The following is a 17,399-nucleotide window of genomic DNA, read 5'->3' as shown; positions in this document are numbered from 1 at the left end:
AACATTGTTGTGTGGTTTTAGCAAAGGCAAGCCCACTGTGCCACAAAGACGCGCTAAGTGAAAATTTCAAAGTGTCACAGTTGGGTTTGTAAGTACAATAATTACTTAGAGAATAATCTGCGAATGTAAGCGTAGCATTTCTTTATTTTTACAATTTAATTAGAACAATTATTAAACTCTTGTGTTTTTTTTCTTTGTAATAATAAGCAAACTAATTATATGCTTTAAACTGATTTTCTAGTCGTGTTAACATTCGCAATGAATGGCTATTAGCAGCACTAAATTGTTGTAATGTAAATATTCTGAATTACTCTAAAGACTTATTAAAATAACTGAACTTGACACTGAAATTTGAGGTGTGGCGGTTAAATAACAAGGCTGCTGTAGTTGTGCTTTTTTCGAATGCATTAACGCTCCCTACGCTGCACTATGGGCCAACGAACTTCAAAAGTGGCCAAAACTCGAAATCGTAACGGATCGACTTGAAACTTGGTATTTGGGGGATTTTCGGGGTCTCTAATTACGAATCTGAAGTCACTCGCTTTGCTTTGAGTGTAGATAGCGAAAGATTGAGGCCGTTTAGCGTCTCTGTATCAATTTCCTTTATGCTTTTATGTAGCATTTGTAATATATGAATATTTAAGAGCAAAATCTTTATCGGCCGGCTTCAATCGTAAGTCGAAAATATTTCGTTTTCGTTTAATTTCATTTTGAAACACAATGGAAAAATTAAATATTAAATTAAGTTTTCTCATACTCGTATCTTTCTAATTATTTTCAAAACGCTATAAATACATTCTGTAAAAAAATATCGGGAAAAAGCGCGCGTTACAAATATGGCTAAATTTTTTTTGTGGAATGTTGGTGCAACTGTCCTCTATAGTGTTGCAGAGTTTGAAAGTTTTAAACTGTGAAATAGCTTGGTTTTGGCATTTAATTACATCAGTCAACCGCAGGTTTGCTCTGCGATTTTCACTATAGATAAAAATATCGAACAAAGAATTTGTCTTAAATTTTATGTTTTGAACGGGATTTCGAGTGCCGAATCAATCGTTGAAAATGTTGCAGAAAGCCTATGGCGAGTGTGCTTTATTTAAAACACAGATCACAGGTTTACGAGCGGTATAAGGCTTTTGCAGAGAGCTGAGAAGTCGTGGAAGAATACCCCAATGGATGAAAACGTCGACAAAATCAAGAAAATAGTGCTGGTAAATGGTAAACCATCATTTAAGTTTGAGGGTGGTAGCTCGCAACCTTGGCGTGTCTCACGAATCAATTTGCAATATTTCACATCATCAATTGGGCATGAGACGCGTGGCTGCTCGACTCGTTCCAAGAGAGTTGAATTTCTTTCAAAAAAATCATCGGAAGAAGGTGGCTGAAGACATGCTTGAGCAAGTGAATTCGAACCCAAAGTTTAGCCAGCGCATCATAAGAGATGGTGAGATGTGGGTATATGAGTTTGACATGCAAACCAGTCCACATGAGCCGAAACGCAAAAAACCACGTCAAAGTCGGTCAAAAAGTGAAAGTCATGCTACTCGTTTTCTTTGATTATCATGGTGTTGTGCACTCGGAATTCATTCTAAATGGTTCTACAGTAAATAAAGAAAATTATTTGGAAGTTATGCGACGTTTGAGAGAGAGCATATGCGTAGGAAACGGACGAATTTGTGGAAAGAAAATTGATGGATCTTGCACCATGATAGCGCACCGTCTCACAAGGCTTACATTGTGAACACTTTGTGAACTCGACAAATCTCATTAAACAACCATCTTATTCAACCGGATTTAGCCCCCTTTGACTTTTTCCTTTTCCGAAAACTTAAATTGCCACTCCGCGGTTGTCCCTTTGAGTCAATAGAGGCCATTAAGGAAAATTCGCTGAAGGAGCTGAAGAAGATTCCTTCAAACGCGTTTAAAAGGTGCTTTGATGACTGAACTAATGGTTGGCATATGTGTATTGCTTCGAATGGAGCCTATTTTGAAGGCGACAAAATAAATTTTGATGATTAAACAATTATTTTGCGTTTTATTGAACAATTCCCGGTACTTTTTGATAAAATGTAAGCTTTCCACATATGATGTGTTGCAGCTAAGCGTTTTTAAGAAAAAGTTGCAAAGAATAGGTCTCACATAGCAACGGAAATTACTGAATTTCGTAAAACAACGGTTGACTTTGTATTGGGGAACGCGGCTAAAACTATCTGTTTCTGTAACAATTGATCGTATCAAACATTTTTTAATACGCAATTAGTAGAGAATTTGATCCTCTACATTTTTAATTTGTTTTAAAATAAAAAAAAAAAACCACAGGAAGCAAGATATTTGCAAAAAACTGGTCTTCACTTTTAATATTTTACGACTTGGGTACGGGATCTTCTGAAACTTCTTTGATAACTTTTATAACACCACATTAAAAGTATGTGCAAAATTTTAGCTTTCATCTCCCATTTCGAGGTAATAGCCTCTATGGTACAATAGTAGAAGTTCATTCATCAGAAGAAATCATTTATAATTTGTAATAAAATTAAAGTACGCAAGCAAGCGTAGTTAAAGTACACACTTTGAGGAGCTGTTTGGTATATCATTTTTCAATTTGTTAGAGGAATGTAGCAAAAGGTTTCATTTGAACATTTTGTTGTTGTTGTTGATGTGGTTGATTTTTTACCAAAATAATCTTAATTAGCGACTAGCGCCGTTTTATTACCACTGTTCCTGTATGTTGTATTTTGTTTTATTTATTTTGTTTTTGAGTCAGACTCATTTTGTGAGATCCAAATATAACAGCAAAGTTTTTATCTCTATGTCTGCGATTTCATTAATTTGCGGTAGGAAAGGTTTAACGAAAGAACGAAGTCTTGTGCTGGCTAAACCTACATAGACATTCGCATAATTCACCCCCTCCGCCTGACAGCCTCTGCAGAAGGTTGAGTCTGGCTGCATGATCCCTATGTTCTAGTGACCTGTAAGAGTTACAGTAATAAGTGAAATGTTTGAGCGAGAGCATCCTAACAGGTAATTTATCACCCGGATGCCTTACAACGACCATATTTTTCTTATTGTATTACATGTAGTTAATTTCTTCCATCTTATTTCGACGTAAACATAGTACTGTGGCGCAATCCATGTTTTTATTGTATTGAATGGGTTAGCAGCTGCCTCCACCTCTGCTATGTCTAGTATCGAGCCTTTTCTTTCTAGATCGTCTGCTTTCTAATTACCCTATATATCATATCAGAGTAATTTAAAGCCAATTACCAAGCAGTTATAACAGGTGGCGCTAAAGTAAATGCTATAAATTTTGCGATTAGCCCCTAATGTCAGTTCTGTTTTGACATTTGTGTAGTAAACACATGCGAAATACACGTTAATAAACAATGTTACGCTACACTGCTCCAGAACGCGGAATATTGCTGACTATTTATTTGACCAATAATCGGTCGGTGTCTTTGGCACAACGTGAATTTCGTCGCAGATTTCCTCGCCGTCCAACGCCTACTGGTGAAACACTGCGACGTTTAGCCGCTCGCTTCGAAGAGACTGGCACAACACGAGATGCTGCCAGGCGTGGCAGACCCCGGAGTAGCCGTTTTGCAGAGAATATTGCTGCTGTAGCCGAGGATGTCATGGAAGTGCCGTCGACATCGACCAGACGACGTGCCACGCAAATGGGTATCAGTCGACGGTCTTTACAGCGAATTTTGGTACAAGATTTGAAGATGTTTCCGTACAAAGTCCAGGCGGTGCATCAGCTGTTAGCTGCTGACCGCCAATCGCGTCTAACATACGCTCAAGCCATCCTTAATCACCACCAAGAGGAAGATGATTTTTCATCAAAAATAATCATGAGAATCGCTGTAGGAGGATCTTGCTGTGACCGTACGATCTTGTTGTTCAACTTAATATATATCTGAGTTTCACCACGGTGCATGTGGATATTATTTATACGTATAAGTCTAATTGATTGAACGTAGTCATCTTCGATTTTCCATTTATCTAGACATACCTACTCTGTTTATTAGGAGTAATTTAGTTATTAACATAAACAGTATTTAAAATATTTTTTTCTTACATGTAAAAGAAAAAACTATCACTCATTATGTTACCATTAAAAAAACACGCGAAATGCTAAAAAATTCGAAATTATTTATATTATAATATTCAAAAAGTCGCAGAATTGTTCTCAATGAATATTATTCAAACCTATTTCAGTAATTTGTGTACAAAAGTGCATAGAATCATTTAATATGAACTTCATTAAAACCAAAAATTAAAAAAAAAAATAGCATTTTTGGCCGAAATTTCGAGCTTCTGGCCCATTGTGCGGTGACAGTATAGCCGCAGCGCTCATTCGCGTTCGAGTTTTTTTTTGCCGGCGGAGAAATGTCAGGGGTAATGGAACAACAACTTATTGGGGAATTTTACATGCCGTTAAAATAAAAAAACTTACTGCAGGAGAGCGTGAAGGTCAATTGACTAATAATTATTAATTTAAACCAGCATTACTGCCCTCACACTGTAGCTAAACCTCGTGCAATATAAGGGAAAACCCGAATTGAATTGTGGAAAGACACATTGTGAGTTATCCGATAAGATAATGCATCGGCTCATGCCAAAATGTCTAAATAAGTACAGCACTCCGCACAACTTCTACATATTTTCTTCGTGAGTTTCTGCGGCACACAATATATTATATTCTAAATACTCGATCCTACTACAAATCTGGTTCAGTCATCAATAATCAAAATATTTTTATTAGTTATAATAACTATATACATTTTTGCAACACAACTTAGTTTTATTTATTTTTTATTTATTTTATTTCAAGAGGTCAGGAAAACATGATTTTAAACTGCTACTAAAACCAAAATATATTGAAAATATTTAATTACAAATCCACGTCTAACTAAGCTAAAAGATAGAGCTCAATACCACAGAAAATTCTATCTTTGAAACTGAGAAATCTAGAGAGTTAGAATTGGAGATCTCATTAAAATCACATAGTCCAAGTGGTATTCCGAGCATAATTTGTATTCAATTTACCTAGATTTATATAAAAAAAGTACCAAGCATGCTTCTAATTGGTACTGAGGCTTTCTGCGGACTTCAAAAGTTTCACACTAACTAATTTCTCAGAAAGTGGGAGAAAAAAAATTCGTTGGACACTGGTGAAATTCCACAAGCGAAACAATTATTAACTTTGGATAGAAGAGTTTCTGATAAGCTACTTTCGCTCAGCAGAGTAGGCTTAAGCCTTTTAGTTGGTTACTTTATAGGCGACTGTGATCTGAAACATGACTTAAAGAAAATTGGTCGATTCGTGGACACTGAAATGGACACTGAGAATTCAGAACACATTCTCAGTGAATGTCTTGCAGGCAGAAAATGGCTACACCACCTTGGTAGTATTCATGTGCATTTATATAAATTATAGAACAATAAACCGAAAGTGCTAAAATTTTTAAAATCTTTAACATCTCTAAATTGGCTTTGCATAATAGATTTCTTTTGGTCACAGGGCGCAGTAACCTAATAATAATTATAATAATATTTAAATTGAAACGTAAAGCGTTACGAAGCTTTATTGGAGGACTTAGAAAATTAATCATTTGAAGCAGAAATGGGCAATCAATCAATTATCAAAACTCTCCCTTCTAAAGATTTCAAGTTAATTAATAGCAAACGGAGTCAGAAAACTTTACTAATCTTAGCATATCTTTCATAAACACCCTTTGCACACGTTTGATCCTGTCGACTATAAAATTTTTGGTATAGTCCCCAAATAAATTCGGCATGTGCCGAATACATTAAGGAACATTTTCATAGTATAAGAGTTCGTAAAAGTTGCGTTATTCCGTCGTACAAAGCTAAGAAAGAATATGATTTTGATAAAATAAAATAACACCTAAATTTGTAGATTATTCAACAGATTGAAGTACAGTACTAGATATGCTATAATAAGTATGAAAAGCAATACGGATTTTGAAAAGAGTGGCATTATAGCATTTTTTGATATTTAAACAAAGCTGTGATTTTTGGCACCGCGAAACTATCAATCAATTAATTTGCCATAAATCAATAAGAGCTGCAACCCACTGCATAAGAACACAAATAAGCAGAGAAATCATCTATCGGCAAGCAAAAACCACACTTTATAAATCCCTTGTAATGGCTGGCATATCATATGGAGCGTCAACTCGAGCCATCTCAACACCCAATAAGGTAGTTGTAGTATTTGTAACAAAAATTCTGCGCAAAATTTGTAAACTCTGGGTTTTTGGTGACGGAAGATATCGCAGTAGATGAAGCAACGAATTTTAAGGGCCTTAAAACGACCTTTACATATTGCGATGAATAGAAATGAAGCTGTTCCGCTGAACAGGTAAAATCATGTCGTGCAAATGGATGCAAATACCCCAGCCCTAAAAGTATTCGATGTTTTACCTACAGGAGGTAGGAGAGGCAGCGAAAGGCCTGCTTTAAATGGAGAAGGACTTGACTTCATTCCCTCTAATTTGCGCCAATTAGCCTGAAGAAGAGTGCATCGTAATGTACACTGAAAGAATTGCTGCTGTAAATGAGAATATGGAGATAAAATTAATAATTTGGCAGATGCACTGCGTATACAGAATTTGAATTGGTGGTATGGTTTATCTCTATTTTCACTTATACTCATATACATATGATTGCTGCGAAGCTATTCCATCTGCCCAAAGTCATTTTATGGTGCTCAACATGGCCTAGTGGTATCATAAACCCATATGTCATTGAACAAATGATTGAAATTCTGGTGCTTTCAATGGTGATCGAAGCTGTTTAGCTCGAAATAGAAATTATTCACCTGGAATATAAATAGTATCAGCAGTCACATGAATGGAATAAGGACAAATACGACGGCAAAAAGTGTGACGGACGCATAATTTCGCACTTCAGTGACGTGAATTAATCATCAATAGTAACAAATTTAAGCCCCTCCAAAATATTAACCAAACAAAGGAATAAAAAAGGAATTTTTTTTTGCAATGGACAATTCTTTAGCAATTTGGCGCAAGCATTTCGAATGAAGCAGTATTCGTGGAATTTAACTCTATTGATCACATTATTTTAAAACCTAGTATGTCTTTTAAACTAACCAGAAAGGTACACTACGAAAATTAAGGGAGTAGTAGCGGATAAAATTTCATAAGAAGCAAAAAATTGTAAAAATAAGTAAGTAAACAAAAAATTTGGCAAATTTAACTTTTTTATTCAGCCTTTGTTCTTGGTACAAATACTCTTTTTTCATTTTTTTTTCGGCGCAAGCTGCTTGTGGGCTTAACTATCGATTTATTGCAATATCCAAGCCATAGCCAGATTCTTTGAAAAGAGTATTTCACAATTGGACTAATCGAATGGAACATGTAACTCGTAGCTGCCTTGAACATAAGGTTTCGGCATCATATTCAAAAAAAATAAGTGCCACGGAATTATCATATCTACAAGGTTATGATAAAGAAATATATAAGCTCTTGAAAAATACCCGACACTAAACAACTAGTGGCCGCCGTGGCTGAATGGGTTCCATTAGGAATTCTGAGAGCACGTAGGTTCGAATCTCGGTGAAAGACCAAAATTAAGAAAAATTGTTTCGTAGTAGCGGTCGCCCCTCGGCAGGTATTGGCAAACCTCCGTGTGTAACTATTTCTGCCATGAAAAAGCTCCTCATTAAGAATATTTGCCGTTGGAAGTTGGCTTGAAACTGTAGATTCCTCCGTTTGTGAAACAACCTCCAGACCCAACACTCACAAAGGGTGTACGCGCCAATTATATACAAATGCATATAAACAGGTAATGTTGATCGATCGATGAATCGATGGTTCGTTATTTTGGACTACCTGCTGAGTCTATCAACTTACGTTATTATTAGTTGCAGAGTTTATTATAGTTTGTAGAGTTTAAAAAAAATTCGAGAGAGTTCCAATACAAAAAGAAAATTTGTGATGTGAAGGAGGAAACATTTGGTGAAAAATTGTAAATTCAAAACTTCACCAAGCAGACATTCTTTTTGGTTCAAATTTTATGGATGATTTTTATTAATTGGCATTTTAACTAAAAATAAGATAAAATTAAAAAAATTTTGTTTCAAAATATTAAAAACATTTTGTTTATTTAAAATAGAAATCTTCTATGCCGAAAAAGGTTATGTTTAAGATATTATGTAAAATAACCAAATTAATCAGAAATTACTAATAATAATATACATAAATACTTGCGGCGATTTCCTGGTAACCTTCTAAAGATTTCAGTCAGTAAAAAAATATTTCTAAAACTATTTCTATTTAAATTGTAAAGACTAATGGAAAATTCTAGTAAAAAATTATGTTATTGCATTATGGGAGTAAAAGCGAAGTAAAGCTAATTAGTTTTCGACTCAAGAGAGAGTAATGTAGAAAAAGAAGAACCAACAGGTAGATAAGAAGGAAAATAATTGCAGAAAGTGATAAGTATATTGAGAAGCCAAATAAATGTAAAAATATGTGTAAGCAATAAAGCTTTAATTGCATAGAACGCTCGAAATAATGTTTCCCGTTTACCATTAACCAAATTATTTAACATTTGAACAGAAAATCAAATTTTTTTGTTTTAAAATATTAGTACAAGTAAAAATTAAACATACACGCAAACCTAAACATCTTCTGCATTTTTTAATATTCGACAAGTGGATTAACTGATAGGTGACCTTAAAAATTAAAATCAGGCAGCCTAAAAAACGAGGTGCATATGCAGCCAAACACATAACGAAAGGAAGCAAGCAAAAATGCTACACATTTAAAATGAGTTATGAGTGTAACTGTTAGTGAATGTAAATGCATACAAAATTTTAATAATAACACTATTATGTGCTAAGCGTTTAATGGCACCTGAATGTGTCTGCAATACAAACTACTCATTAAGCAAGTTGCTTAGTAGATGCTTAAGTTTTTATTTTGTTCGTTACCTGCCAGTCACAGCTGGAATTTAAAAAATGTTGAGTATAAAGTATTTTCGACCGTTAACAAGCAGACTATATCTAACCACTGTTATGTGTACTCAGCTCGGTTGAAGAGTGATTTTTAATTTACTACTTAGGCTTTGTTTTCGGCACTTTGTTTAACGCTGAGCATATCTGCTTTTGGTGATGGTAAATGTTGCCTTATGTTGGCTTAAATATTTTAATATTGTAGAATGTTTATAGCTATTCTTTTATTGCCTACATACTTAAAAATGTCTAGTGTGAATGCACTGCTAAGGACAGAACGTAAATGAAGGGTAGGTCATAGCGTATACGCAACTGCAATTTGAATGGATTCGACATACTTTCTGTTATGCATTGTGAGTTTATTTTTGTGTGCATTTCATAATAAAGAAATAATAAAAATTTTTTATTAAAGTTTATGCAAAATATAACTTGCAAATGCTATAAAATGAGTAACGAAAAGTCAAAGACTGGTTTTAAGCGGCTTTTTTTATGATTATTTTGGTTTTTTCTTTGTTTACTCGTTTCTTGCATTTATGTCAGCGTAATTTGCAACTCATTCTTTTTCGGCAAACCATGCTTCGTTTAAATCAACAGTAACTGTTTCGTAGACTGTCCACTTGTGTGTAGGAGTTTAGCGGTAGCCCGGCATCGCATCATAAAATATTGCATAATACTCGTATAGTATATTTTATAACGTCTGTGAGATCACACATGCTTATGGGTGTATGTATGCGTGTATTCGAATCGTATGTTATGACCAAATGTTGTTGTGCCAATGCAGTTGTTGTGAGTATACTTGTAAATCATCTACTCGCAGCGCTCTCTCTCACAGCACAACATTCACTCGCCACTCACCACTCGCCATTTATCACTACAACCCCTTCTCGTTTGCCCCTTTCTGCAAAGTCTACAAAGGCGTACGTATACTTTTCTTTGTTTTACTTTCCATTTTACTTTGTGGCTTTTTACTTTTTCGCTTTCGTTTCTCTGTTTGTTGGCATAGGTCGTTTTTGAAGGCGATTACAGCATTGGTCACTTCTGTGCGCGCATACATATATATATACGTGCATGCCTTCACTTCATTATGTGTGTGGGTTTTTTATTTATATTTTTATAGCGCTTTATCTCTACCACTTCATTAGTTAGTGTGAGAAATGTGTTAGTTTTTCAATGTTAAATTAAAAATTTAAATTCAAAGACATTCAAGTCAGTAGCTTTTTTTCTTGTTTTTAGGTATGTCTTTTTCCAATATTTTTTTAACTTCAATATTAGGCGACCGTCAAGGTCGTGCGTGCCCATTTCGTTTTTTGTTGTTTTACATATTATTTATACAATTTTTCGCTCTTTTCAGTTTGTCATATATTTTTGAATAGTCCATATTTATTTTCGTTGTTGTTGTTGTATATTGCATTTTTGTCCAACAAGTGTTAATGACTTTTGTGATTGATGTTCGTCTATGATTCAGTGATTTGTATTATTTTAAGGTATAGGCATACATGAACGTGACTTTCATATCTGCACTTAGTTAACTAACTATTTCATTTATGAAACTATCATAAATTAATACATGTACCGGGGAATATTTCACTGATTATGAAATAAATATGACTCAAAAATATTTCTATGTACAGATGTCATAAAAACCTTTATTTGACTTGACCAAATTTATTTCCTTATAATATTATTAAAAAATTTTTAGTTATTTATGTTTTTTATATTTACTTTTTTTTTGCCCAATTTCTACTTTCGAAAACTGCAGATCACTGTGAACAAAATTATAATTAACAACCTGTCGTCTGATCAATTTGTTAGTAAATTTTAACAATTTTCTGAGTGTCGCTGCAAATAGGAGAGGTGCCTAACTTATGCAGACCATAATGGAGAGAGTTTTAAGAGAACATCTTAAATATTTTTTTTAAATGAGATTATATTAAATTTGTAAAGAATAATGTCCAGCCGTAAAAATTTACAATATATTTTATTCTGAATCTTTTGAAAATTTTGAGTACGCTGGATTGTGCCAATTGAATTTTCGTATAATAAAGTGCAAATTTGAATTGGCTCAAAAATCTTGTTGATTTCTGAAAAATTGTTTCTGCATTTTCCCCATGTAATGAATGCTCGTTTTTTTCCATATGGCAGAAAACCCCGCCAGCAAAAAAAAATGTCAAAAATCAACACCTTTTTCGAGCCTCATGAAACTTACACCTTACTAACACAAAATTCAATGGTCTGTAAAACTGCATGCTGAAATATTTTCTAAAAATTTCGATTAAAACGTGTGAGATATTTGTGAGAATTTGTGTAATTTTTTTTAGTTTTCACAAAGCTTGAAACCAGGATTTATATGATTTTTGTGGGATAATGCTTTAAAAAAATATTAAAAATTAAAAGAAAGGCAATAAATTGTCAAAATTGGTCAAAAAATCCGCGTGTTATCGTTTTTTTAATGCAGAGTAGTTGATATGTGTGATAAAGAAAGAACCTGCACATCTCACAACTATGTGTAAGCAAAACTTGATGTACTATCTATTAGTCTAACTCGAACGGAAGTTGGCGTTGTAAACCAATGATAAGAAAAAATGAAAGTAGAGGGGATAAGGAAACCCGTAAAGCAGATGACAGTACTGCAAGGCAATAATAGAGGAAGAGCCATTAACCGAAAACCTGTGAGACACAGAAAAGTAGATGGAGCGAAAGCCAGCTCATTTCAGGTTACGCTGAATGAACCTTTTAGTCTCTTAAATTTATTAAATGTCCTGGAAAAGCGGGGCATTTTATATGCTTTATCAAGCGCTCGATATTAACTACAAAGAAAGAAAGGCTTAACTTATTGCTTTTGTTATGAAAGCAGGAAATATTGTTTTTTTTTGTTTTTGTTAATTCCCTCTTTCAGCTAACTTTTGAAGGCACTTCGTTCATTATCTGAATATTATTTGCAACGACTATTCCACGGCCGCCGTAGCCGAATGGGTTGGTGTGTGATCACCATTCGGAATTCACTGAGAGGTCGTTGGTTCGAATCTCGGTGAAAGCAAATTTAATAAAAAAAAAAACATTTTTCTAATAGCGGTCGCCCCTCGGCAGGCAATGGTAAACCTCCGAGTGTATTTCTGCCATGAAAAAGCTCCTCATAAAAATATCTGCCGTTCGGAGTCGGCTTGAAACTGTAAGCCCCTCCATCCATTTGTGGAACAACATCAAGACGCACACCACAAATAGGATTAGGAGCTCGGCCAAACACCTAACAGAAGTGTCCGCGCCAATTATATATATATATATATTCCACGGAGAAAGAATACATACCCAAGTTTCAACATCAAAAGAGAGCAAAATATATTTTTTTTTACTTTCTGAAAACGTATCCCCTTTTCAACCGCAACTTCCTACTTTCGTGCACGAGCTCACTACGATTCCAACTAAGCCAAGTTTTCAATATGCCACAATTGAGATTGAAAAAAATCCAGCAATCACCTTTTCCATCAAACAGTAGATTCAAATTGAGCACAAAATTGAAAGAAAGTAAAATAATAGCCGACTTGTGATTTACACAAAATCTTGAAAGCAAGAAAAACAAAACGAATAACGGCGCGCCAAGCGGTATAACAATGCGAATTAAAGATTTTTGCTTCCTGCAGTGCAAATAAATACCGATCAGTAAATATAGGTGTGCATGTAGCTGTATACTTATGTTTATATGTAAGTGCCTGTATGTAAACGTTCAATAATAAACTCAACATTTCCTTCTTTAACAATCGCAAGCGCCAAATACCAAAAAAAAGTAAACGCATTTGCCGAAATAACCCCCAACCAAGCAATCTGTTGAACGACGTGCATAAGTGTACGTTTGTACATACAGCCAAATTATGTTAGTATGAACGCTTTTGTATACGTAAAAATCACCAAAAAGCAAAGGAGCGTGAAAACTAGTTTCGACTGGCACACAAACTATCGCATAATGTGCCTTTTGTTGCATGCAGCATCAACATGCTTTTGCCACGAGGTAAATTTATTGCATGATGACGATGCATAACGAATTATTTAAGAGCATTTCTCTGCTTCTTATTGGACTTTTTGCTTATTCGTATTGTTGTATTGTATATTACCTCTGCATTGATGGGATTCAAGTCACTGTTGAATGCATCCGCACTCTCCGCCTCGAGTGAGAGCAGGTCATCGGGTTGACGTTTGACACGTACGGCAGGCAACGTCAGACACAAGTGACAAATGCCAAGCGCAAGGAGAATACTCAAACTGCATCGCAGTAACTGCATTTTTAAAGCTTCTTTTTTTTTGTTTTTGTTTCTGGGTTATTGCGGATTTATTTTTTTTAATTTGCCTTCGGAATTCACAAATAGATGGAGATGAGGGGAAAATCTGAAAGAGAAAGAGATGAAAGTGTTGAAATTTGAGTAAAGTAATTTTATTCATTTTATTGTGTATATTTTTTACAAATAAAGTACAATATAATTATAAATAATTTTGAATAGAATAGGGAAGTTACTAGCGATCGAGAATATCGGTCGTGAAGAAATGTAAACTATACTTTTTTTTACTTACTTATCATTTTCTTAATGCATACATATTAACACCAAATTCAAGCTTGCGTTAAGTGCATATGGCTTAGGCTTGCATGTTCATAAAATGAAAGTATATAGCATTTTTTATTAGTGGCATAGGGCTAACAACACATATCTCAATAACAAATGATATTGATTTAACGCTAAGAATTAAATAAAAATATGAAGGTGGCGCAAAATGAGTTACCCTAGTTTAGAAAGTTTTACATTTTTTGTACATCAAACATATTTCGCACTTGTGAACTAAGCTGCTACAGTACACAAACAGATAGGTAGAAACGGGAGGCCACAATTACGTTCTGGATATTGTAGCAAGTTAAACTCCTACTTATCCAGAATTGACCCCGACATACCAATCATATGTCCGACATGCGAAGGCACCCCGCACGACACTAGCCACCCTTCCACATGCCCCTTAAAGCCCACTCATCCAACACCGCTCTCTCTTTGGCCTCAACCTGTCGAAATAGCATATTTCCTAGGCCTACTTTTAGATGAGCTAGACGAAGACGACTGGTGATATATACACTATACTGACACGGCTTGCGTTAGTGCCACAATAGCAACAATAAGTGAAAAAGTTCAAAATAAAGATTTCCATTATTCCAAATTATTTTTTTATTTAGTAAAATAGTTATTGAAAAACAAAATTGGATCATTAATTTTGCACCACCTATTATTAGTGAGCAGCCGAAAATCGATTTTTAAAGCCGAACAGAGCCAAAACTGAACCGTACATTTCCAAAGGTTCAAGTAATAAACAACCATTAACTTTATAATACGGTATTTTTATTAATAAAAAGAAGAAAAAGAGGAAAAGGTACAAGTACCGTCTATTGGTAAAGATGGAGAAATAGAAAGATATTTGAAAGCCATTCTCCTGACTGACTATATGGAGCTCGTTCCTTGATAATCATCGACATTCTGGAAGCCTTGTATAGTAACGCATTAGAAGTGTACGCTTTAAAGGAAATATATATATAATTAGCGCGTACACCCTTTTTGGGTGTTTGGTTGAGCTCCTCCTCCTATTTGTGGTGTGCGTGTTAATGTTGTTCCACAAATGGAGGGACCTACAGTTTCAAGCCGACTCCGAACGGCAAATATTTTTTATGAGGATCTTTTTCATGGCAGAAATACACTCGGAGGTTTGCCATTGCCTGTCGAGGGGCGACCGCTATTAGAAAGAACTTTTTTCTTAATTTTGGTGTTTCACGGAGATTCGAACCGACGTTCTTTGTTCTCTCTCTGAATTCCGAATGGTAGTCACGCACCAACCCATTCGGCTACGGCGGCCGAATCAGCGGTAAATTTGCCCTAAGCAAAGGCGTTTGACAGGGCTGCCTCTTATCGCTGCTTTGGTTCTCAATGGGGTCTTAAAACTCACAAATGCAGAAGTTCCAGAAGGACTGCAATGGAGGCTAAACCAAAAAGTGAGTGACCGAAATTACGCTGACGACATCTACTTTATGACTCACACATTAGCTAACGCCACTTCAAAACTTCGCCGAATACCAATGAATGCATGCGCAGTCGGTCTAAAAAAACTTCACAAAAACTAAGCTTACGAGAATATAAACAACAAACACATCTCCTCATGAACTTACTACCAACGAAAACGCCTCATTATCAAAGACATGGATGAGTTGTGCTACCTCGGTAGACAAATCACAAAAAATGAGTTGTGCAGATGTGGCAGCTCGTATTTGTAACGTACGTACTGCATTTCATAAGCTTAGCAGGCCTCCTATATGGTTCTGCGAACTGACTTGTGTCTGTCCACATACTCGACGACCGTGTCAAAAAGTGCTTCAGCATTACTTATACCTTCTGCTCAAATATGAACGAGACTTCATCAATAAAACGGTCCGCGGATGACATATGGCAAAAATAAATTTTTTGTTTTTTGGTAGGACTGTTATAAGCTTACATGGCAAATTTCAGCGTGATATGTCACATAGTTTGTTTTCGGTGCTACTGTAAACAAGTCAAGCTCGAGTGTGTTTTTCGAATTTAACGATGGAAATTCAAAGAATTTGTTTGAAATTTTGTTATTCCAACATCAGTAAACGACGAAAACATCGGAAAAGTAAAGGAAATTGTGCTTGAAAATCGCACAAATCGCAAAATCGGTTAACGCTGAATATTATTTAGACGTTTTAAAGCGTTTGCGCGAGAACATTCGTCTTAAAACGAAGGAATTGTGGGACAACAAGTCATGGTTCTTGCATCACGATAATGCACCAGCTCATACATCACGTCTTGTTCGCGATTATTTGAACAAAAATAATGTTAATATCGTTCCGCAAGCACCGGATTCGCCTGATATGGCTCCATGTGATATTTTCCTGTTTCCCAGGCTCAAGTTGCCGCTCCGTGGAAAACATTTTGAGACAATTGAAGTCATAAAAGAGAATTCGAAGAAGGAACTGAAATCCATACTGAAATCGGCCTTCCAGAAATGCTATGATGATTGGAAAAAACGTTGGCATATGTGTATCGCCTGCAATGGTGATTACTTTGAAGGAGATAAATTAAAAATTGAACAATAATTAACCGCTTGTGTTTTATTAAATCAGTCTCGTTCATATTTGAGCAGAAGCTATACCTACAGAACGTATATTTTAGCCGAGAACAATCTCCAATACAAAAATTCTTCTGATTACTAAAAGCTGCCCAATTAATTCCGCAAAAAAGAAAGAAAATGAAATTGGGTTTGTCATACTCTCCGTACAGAACACGATAATGTTGCCAAAGTGGTTCTAATCATAGAGTGGTCTGTAAAACATTGTCCTAAACTCGCGGCTATAGTATTTCAAAAACAAATTATCTTCTCTCCATAATTTGGGAGGGGAAATAGATTACTCAATAATAATTAAAAGAACTAATAAAACCTATAAAGGGGAGAAATCAGCACAAGCTACAATAGAAAAAGTCAGAAATTGAGAAGTAAAGTTCTGTCTTAGAACAAAACCCATATATTATAAGTTCCTCATTATAGCCACATTAGTTTGTATGGTGCACAGCTTCGGTGAGTAGAAAATTCTTCGAAAAATAGTTCTGTGGAAATGGCATATGCTTCTTAACCATAATAAAAGCTCCTAAGGCTTTGATAGCTCATTCCAACTCGAAAAAGTGAGGGTAGCTCAGCTCCATGTCGAAGCATAGCAGCATCTAGCGTTTAAAAATTTTAAAAACTTTAAGTGTTTGTATAGAAGTCAATGAGCTCTGTGAGGAAATGAAGTCACCATTGGCTCTTTCTCGTAAATGCTGCTGGTAACGCCATATCGATATAAAAACCTCCGAATGGCAGATGGTATAATCTTGTTATTAATTGCCTTGGCAATGTCATTGAGCCAGCTGGGATTTTTTCAACTATAGCTAGACTTTGCTAGAACTTTATGCGCATAACTCAGAATCGATCCAGAGTCTTGTAGAATCATTTTTGAGGTAGCACCAAAACTGGCAACTGATATGGGAAAGTTTAGTTGAAAGAATAGGCTGCGGTGGGGCCAACCATTGTCGTCATTTGGATGAAGTTTTATTTCACAACCAATAATAATTTTATAATCTAATGAAGCAAAAATTTTGCGAAGTATTTATGGGCTTAGCCTCCATCTAAGTAACCTACAAAACTAGTTCGCTTTAAATTGCTTTGAGATATAAATTTATGCGATTCATCACAAATTTACGAAACTTGAGCCGGGGAATATGAAGTTTGATTCCGCCCCGCACACTTTCCTACTCCTCCCAAAAAAATTTTTGTTGATAACGACCTCATATATATACATAATTGTAAAAATTGTCCTATACAGATT

General features: G+C 35.2%; 1 protein-coding gene across 1 annotated transcript in view; it reads right to left on the bottom strand.

Annotated features, from left to right (window-relative positions):
- LOC129238203 (uncharacterized) overlaps nt 1–17,399 on the bottom strand; it is a 69,671-nt gene that overhangs the window by 8,927 nt on the left and 43,345 nt on the right. The window contains exon 2 of the mRNA XM_054873245.1: nt 13,108–13,378. Coding sequence (XP_054729220.1) covers nt 13,108–13,275 — 168 coding nt within the window. The 5' untranslated portion in view covers nt 13,276–13,378. The remainder of the gene's footprint in view (nt 1–13,107; nt 13,379–17,399) is intronic.

The sequence above is a fragment of the Anastrepha obliqua genome, chromosome 2, assembly GCF_027943255.1.
Source record: "Anastrepha obliqua isolate idAnaObli1 chromosome 2, idAnaObli1_1.0, whole genome shotgun sequence".
NCBI lineage: Eukaryota > Metazoa > Arthropoda > Insecta > Diptera > Tephritidae > Anastrepha > Anastrepha obliqua.
This window is presented reverse-complemented; position numbering and strand designations above follow the sequence as displayed.